This window comes from Eimeria maxima, genomic scaffold, assembly GCF_000499605.1.
Source record: "Eimeria maxima Weybridge genomic scaffold, Emw_scaff1232, whole genome shotgun sequence".
Taxonomy (NCBI): domain Eukaryota; phylum Apicomplexa; class Conoidasida; order Eucoccidiorida; family Eimeriidae; genus Eimeria; species Eimeria maxima.
The window spans coordinates 1-7,044 of NW_013564237.1; the positions used below are offsets into that span (position 1 = coordinate 1).

The following is a 7,044-nucleotide window of genomic DNA, read 5'->3' on the forward strand; positions in this document are numbered from 1 at the left end:
ATATATATAATATATATATATATATATATATAAGGAACCTCGCATACTATATACAAATGTACACAATATACGTAGTAAATCGCCGTTATTTTTTGTATGCTTCTGCAGGATCTATGAGTTTAGAATTGGCATGCATGCATGAATGCAAAGATAATAGAGCAAACAGCTAACTGTTCAAGAAAGGGGCAAAACAAGAGACAGATTTGTCTGTCTCTTCATTGTCGTGGAGATGAACGAGCAGCAAAAGAGCTATGCTGCTGTTGCTGCTGCTGGTCTTCTCTCCAACTTCCGCCAAAGCACTCAAAGTCCAATAGACTGCAGAGCCCCTTCGTCCACCAAATGACATGCATCTGAAGCGCACTAAACAAGTACCCTGCAGCGGAAGCAGCAACAACAACAACAGCAGCACCCGCAGCACTAGGAGCAGCACGAGCTCACTCTGCCTCTCTCTCTCTTTCCATCTTCCTCTCCTTCCCTTCCATTCTTAACATCTCTCTCCCTTTCTTCTACATCGCTGTTCCATATCTTTCTGTATGCGTCTCTCCATAATACATATGCATACATATATATGCATATGTATGCATATATACATACATATACATGAGCATACATATATATAGATGGGGACGAGTGCAGCCGGTGTAAGCGTACCAACAACACCAACGCAGCAGACAGCGCCAAGTCCGGCGATGAATCCAAGAAGTGCCCAACAACCATTGCAAAGAATTCCCATTAGAACGAGAGGAGTTGGCAAGCATTCGTGCGACTTCATTCTTATCATTAGACACTGTAGTAAAGAAACACAGAAATATGCATGCGACTTCCGTGCAATTGATTGTATAATAATGTGTTAAATATCATTTAATTTATAATACAGCATTAATAATGATGGTATTAATCATTTTGTGTTTATAGTGATAGTGGCGTATTACTTCACTGCAACCTATCTATGCCCTTTGACACAGATCAATACCCTAGACGGGTCGTTGCTCGTGCTGCTGTTACTATTGTTGCTGCTACTGCTGCTGCTACTGCTGTAGCTGCTGCTGGTACTACTCTTGCTTCGCCTACTACTATTGCTGTAACTGATACTACTGGTGCTGCTACTGTTAATACTACAGTTGTTGCGGCCGTTTGTGTTTCTGGCGGTGACTTGCAACAGCGGGAAATTGATGTATGAGGGATTACCAGTCTTGGGACGTGCGCTCCGAAGAGGGAGAGGGAGGCAGGTACCTGAAGCCAACCAACAAAGTTGACGGGCAGCAACAGCAGGAACAGCAGCAAGGGAGCTGAGGAGAGCAGCAGCAAACCAAACCAGCGTATACAGCATAACAGCATATTAAGAGAGATAGAAGAACGAGCATCTACAGAAGACCATCTTCTTCTTCTCCCTCTAACACCTCCAATGGCACCGCAACGTCTCCTGTTGTTGCTGCTGTTGCGATCTGCTTCCGTTGCAAAGTTGCTGTTGCTGCTGTTATCCGCGCTATCCTCGCTGCTGCTGCTGCCGCCGCTGGCTCTGTTCATACAGCTCGCTATGCTGCTGCTGCGCTGCAGTGAAGAACTTGACGGCCCCACAGCCGTTAGGGCGGCTCGCGGGGATCCTTTGTGGGTACTGCCACCTGCCGAGGCTCCTATTGCTGGATGCTGTTGCTGTTGCTGGAGTTGCTGCTGCAGGTGCTGCTGCTGCTGCTGCCCTGGATGCCTCTTGTGTCGTGTCGTTGCTGCGCGCGCGCCGCTCTTGCGTGGAGGCTTTGAGCTTGCTGCTGCTGCTGCTGCCGATGCAGCTGCAGCAGCACCCGAAGGCGAGGGATTGGAGTGAAGACTAATCGCCGGCTTGTGCTTCAGAGAAACTCTCTGCACCCCGCGTCGCTGCAGCGAAGGTGCTGCTGCTGCAGCACGAGGCGAATCTGCTGCTGCTGCTCCACTCCCAACTGCCTGCCGCAACCAAGAAGGAGCCTCTTCAGAGAAGCTTCCTCCCGTTGTTAAACCTCCACTACGAGCAGCACAACGCGACTCACTTCGCTGCTGTAGACAAGCAGCAAACACTGCAAGCCAGCATACCTCAAGCACCATACCTGCAGCCACACAGAAATAGACACACAGACACAAATGGACTCTACAGCAATAGCAACAGCAGCAGCGGCAGTCGCAGCAGCAGAAGTAGATGCAGGAAAGATGTCAATTAAAAACAACAATTGTGGAGCACCACGAGAAATAAGGGAAGCACAGCAAAGGGCATACAGGAAGGTCACTCGGAAGGCCGTGCAATAGAAGCAGCAGCAGCAGCAGCAGCAACACACTCAACAGCAACAGCAGCACACTCAGCAGCAACAGCAGCACACTCAGCAGCAGCAGCAGCTGGGGCGTTACCAATAGTATTGGTAATAAAGATGGCGTTGCTGTTTATTTGCATTCCATAGACAAGAGCGATAGCACATGCCACAGCTTGAGCAACAAAGACAGCAGCAGGAAGACTTGCAGTGTCTGCTTCTCTTAGGGCTCTCTTTGCTGCTGCTGCGGGAGAGAGGAACAGCAGCACAGCAGCAACAGGTGCTGCCACCTGCAGCACTTGTGTTGCTCCTCCTGGCTTAAGCAGCAGCAAAAAGGCTATACCCAGCAGCATGCAAAACCAAACAGCTAGGGCCCCTAACAGTCGTGCCCCTCCTAGCAGCTTCTTGCAACGCAGCTGCCCTCCTGAACTGGGGCCCCCCCCTGCTGCAGCGTGCCGTCCCGCTGCTCCAGATGCTCCTGATCCTGCAGCTCCTCCTGCTGATGCTGCTGCTGAAGTACCTGCAGCAGTTTCTTGCATGCGGCTCTGCAGAGACTGGGGATCTAAGGGCTCTGATCCATAGGAACTCATCCAGCTGCCTGGGGGCCCCAAAGCGGTAACCGGTAAGCGGGGTCCCCCCCCCGGGGCCCCCCCGGCTGCTCCCGCTAGCCCTCCAGATGGCCCTAAGAAGTTGGCTTTCCATATTTGCTGCTCTGTTGTTTTTTCTGCTGCTGATGCTGCAGCAGAAGCAGCAGGTGCATGCCCTGTATTACCCGGAAGAAACACGATAGAAGAGGCAGGAACAATGTTAGGGTCTTGCACAACATAGAGACCCTCCCCAGGTGTATCGGCAGGGGCCCCCACAACTGCTGCAGCCTCATAGACAGAGCCGTTAACAGCACTGACACAAGAGCGCATGCAAGGAGCAGCAGAGGGGACTCCCCCTATGGGCCCCGGTAAGCTAGCAGACAGGGAAGCAGGAGCTGTAGCTGGGGTACTATGCTGATAGGCAGCAATGTCCTCTGTCTCCGATAGAGGCCAAGGGGGGGCCCCCTCTATTGTATTCCCCAATAGAAGAGGCAGCAAAGGCTCAGCAGACAATCGGGGCCCCACACCTCCCCCCTCCGCCTTAGGAGTTGTTGAAGGTGGTCCAGCAGCTGCACATACACCCCGCAGACACCAAAATAGTAATAATAACAATAATAATAATAATAATAATAATAGTAATAACAATAATAATAATAATAATAATAATAATAATAACAATAATAATAATAATAATAATAATAATAATTCATACTACCAACTAACATGAAGACCAACAACATTATAAGAAATAGAAAGCAACAGCTTTGCATGCACTTAATAGAGCGCAACCCCGTCTTACTGCGAGGAGGTTGCCTGCCTGCTGCTGTCGCTGTTGCTTCTGCTGCTGCTGCTGTTGCTTCTGCTGTTGGGTCTCGTGGATGTTGTAGGACAGTAAGAGCGACAGAGTCTAGTTGTTGAGGACTTGAATTTCTTTTAGGTTGTTCAAGAGGGACAGGGAGAGGAACCCCTACGAAGGTAGGGAGAGGAGCAAGAGAAAGAGGAGGAAGGGTTTCCTTAGGGTTCATAGCATCTTCCTGCAGCTGTTGCAGCAGCGGGAAACCTGAAGGAGCAGGAGGACCTAATAAAGTAGGCTGATTTATATTCCCTAAGGGAGATAATCCCTCTATTATTCTCTTAGGCTGTGGTAACACCTCATGAGGTGTCTGTACTAGTTCAATATCTAAGGAAACAGGAACAGTCATTGGCAAGGATTGACGACGACAACGGGAAGTATTTAATTGAAATACTTCTACTCCCTGAAGGGGAGGAGACTCCTGCTGTTGCTGCTGCTGCTGTTGTTGCTGCTGCTGTTGGTGCTCTGGTTGCTGTTGCAGCACGTCACCTGCAGCTTGCTGTGCAACAGCAGCAGCACCCGACTCGCTGTTCTCCTGCTTGGGTTGCTCCGGCTGCAACTCAAGATCTACACTCGCCTCTAATGACGGATGATTTAAAGACTCCATTTTTTTCTTGTTTTCATAAAAAGCCCCTGACAGCCTAAAAGGTTAAATGGCGGCAATAGAGCGGCCTCCTGCCGATCGGCCGCCTTCCTTGGCTTCTGCGGTAAAGGGGGCCTCTAAAGAGAGGCAAAAACAAAGAGAAATCTCTTAATGGCATACACAAGGAGAAAATGACTCCTCATGTACGCTGCAGTGCCGCCAGTTGGCTTGTTTTCGTGCAGACACAGAGGAAAAAACGATTTATCGAGGCGGGATTCAAGGATTCTACCTCGTGCTGCAGCAGCAGCGAAGTTCCTTCGAAGGAAAAAGGAACTAAATTATTATTCTAACTATATAAAAAAAGAAAATTTCAATAAATTTGCTGCAATGCGTCGCATCTACACTCACGGGTAGACGGTGAGTGGTGGTGAAAGGCGACGGAAAAAGGGGGAAAACGCGGCTTAAAGCACATCAACGGGAACCATAAACACCAAAAATAGTCAGTAATTTAATTATTTCAATTTATGTTCAACAATTTAGAAGAAAAAGTGCATAAGATTTACAACACCAGCACCATGTGTTGTTTTTCACCCGTGTACCACTGGTCTGACCATAACAGAACAAACACCCCTGCAGAGAGGGCAGCAATTAAATCTTCCTTTCTTCCTTTATTTTTCCTTTTATTTATTTATGGGTCTGTTTAGTAATGCTAATTAATGATTATTTCGTGCATTTTTCTTTTTTTTATGCAGAACAAGAACGGTACATGCAACATCCAATGATTGGTGGTGGCGACTGTTGTCAAGCATCCATCCACAGAACAAGTGCTCATAAACTAAGCATATAAACTTGTTTCATGCTAAACCTATAAATATATAAATTTATTTCAGTATACTTTTAATTTATTTCAAGTAAATAAATCCAGTATTCTTCTGTTTCTCCCTGTTGTTTGTGTACGTATATGGCACCAACAGCCACTGCCAAGAAGGCACCACCAACTAGAAGAAAGCATACACATCTCTTCTTATACTTGTAAATAAATTATATTTCTTCATTTGTTTATTTGAAGAAAGTATTTATCAATAAAGATATGTATTTGTTGCTCGGTACCCCTCAGAGCAGAAACGTGCAAAAGAGCCCTACAAACAAATAACAATAAGGCTCTATGTCAGTTATGACGTAAAAAAAAGAAAAAAAATAAATAAAAAATAAATTAATTAAATAATAAATTAATTAAATAATAAATTAATTATATAAAAGAATATAACAAATATTTAACAAAAAATAAATAATATCCAACAGCCAACTCTTCTTGGTACCTGTCTAGAGGGGCTTCTGCCCTCGATAAATAAATATATGTATATTATATAAATAAAAGTATTTATTTTTATTGAATTATTTATTTTAATAAAAGTATTTATTTTATTCTTATTTAATTATTTATTACTACTATAATTCTTCTTCTTTGCTCGCTCTATATATACAAACAAACACTATTTACATAATATTATATTATTTACATAATAATAAATGTATACATATATGCATGCATGCATATTTGTGTAGGAAAATAACAATAATAATAATAATAATAATAATAATAATAATAATAATAACAATTATAATAATAATTATTATTATTATAATCAGCAACAGCCACAGCAGCAGACATAGCAGCAAGAAGAGCAGCAGCAGAAATAAAAGTAACAGTTACTGCAATATATACACAACAATAAAAATATAAATAAAAAATAAAATACTATAATTGAATAAAATTAATAATTAATATTAATAATTATAATATTAATATTAATAAAATGCTATTTACGGTGTATAATTAGCTAAAATTATTAACAAAAAGAAGAAAATATCTTTTTCTTTATGAATATAATACAATATAATAATATATACTATTCCTTATAGTAATAAAATATAATAATAAATATTAATAATAAAAATAATAATATATAATTATTTGTTGCTACCCTTTGTCCATTAACGTAAACCTCTCCTTAATAAATGTTTATTTTAAGAGGCGCCTTAATCGAATGCCCTAATCCTTAGAAACCCTAAACCCTAAACCCTAAACCCTAAACCCTAAACCCTAAACACTAAATACAAAACTGAAATTATTTCCTTTATTTTCTCATGTAAAGCATTACCTGATATTATTCCTTAAAATATACATAACAATATATATGCATTAATATAAATATAATATAATAATAGTATTCAATACATAATAAGTCGCTAGTCTTGCAACACTGTGTGTGGTGTACAGACACACCCCAGCACACCCCAGCACGACGGATAGTACTAATATCTGTATAATATTCGCAATTAATTCATTTTTTCTTATTTTGTTTATTTTATTATTTAATTTTATAATTTATTTTAATACAAATCCATATTTTGTCCTTTATATCATCAAGGGGGCCCCCACGACACCTTCATCGATGCCTGTGGGGCTTCTTAGGGGCCCCTCTTTCTTTGCCGCTCCTTCTTGTATTTAAATACCTTTTTTGTTGTTTTTTTTATTTTATTTTATATAAAACTAATTAAATATATTAATCAGAATATTTTCTTTATTGACCTCCAACCCTGTTTCACGGGCCCCTCAGGCACGCGAGGGGGCCCCCGAGGGTCGTATATTTGAATAATACTATTTTTAAGGGTTTAGTGTTTAGGGTTTAGGGTTTAGGGTTTAGAGTTTAGGGTCTAGGGTCGTATCCGCCTGTTGCTGCGGAG

At 42.5% G+C, this 7,044-nt stretch overlaps 1 protein-coding gene across 1 annotated transcript; it reads right to left on the reverse strand.

Moving 5' to 3' along the window:
- Positions 1-300: 300 nt before the first annotated feature.
- Positions 301-4,320, reverse strand: EMWEY_00050350 (hypothetical protein, conserved; the record flags this gene model as incomplete). Its single annotated transcript, XM_013479594.1, has 6 exons — positions 301-350; positions 652-787; positions 1,189-1,233; positions 1,399-2,078; positions 2,374-3,429; positions 3,660-4,320. The coding sequence occupies 6 exons, from the start codon at positions 4,318-4,320 to the stop codon at positions 301-303; spliced, it is 2,628 nt and encodes an 875-aa protein (XP_013335048.1).
- Between the last annotated feature and the right edge of the window lie 2,724 nt (positions 4,321-7,044).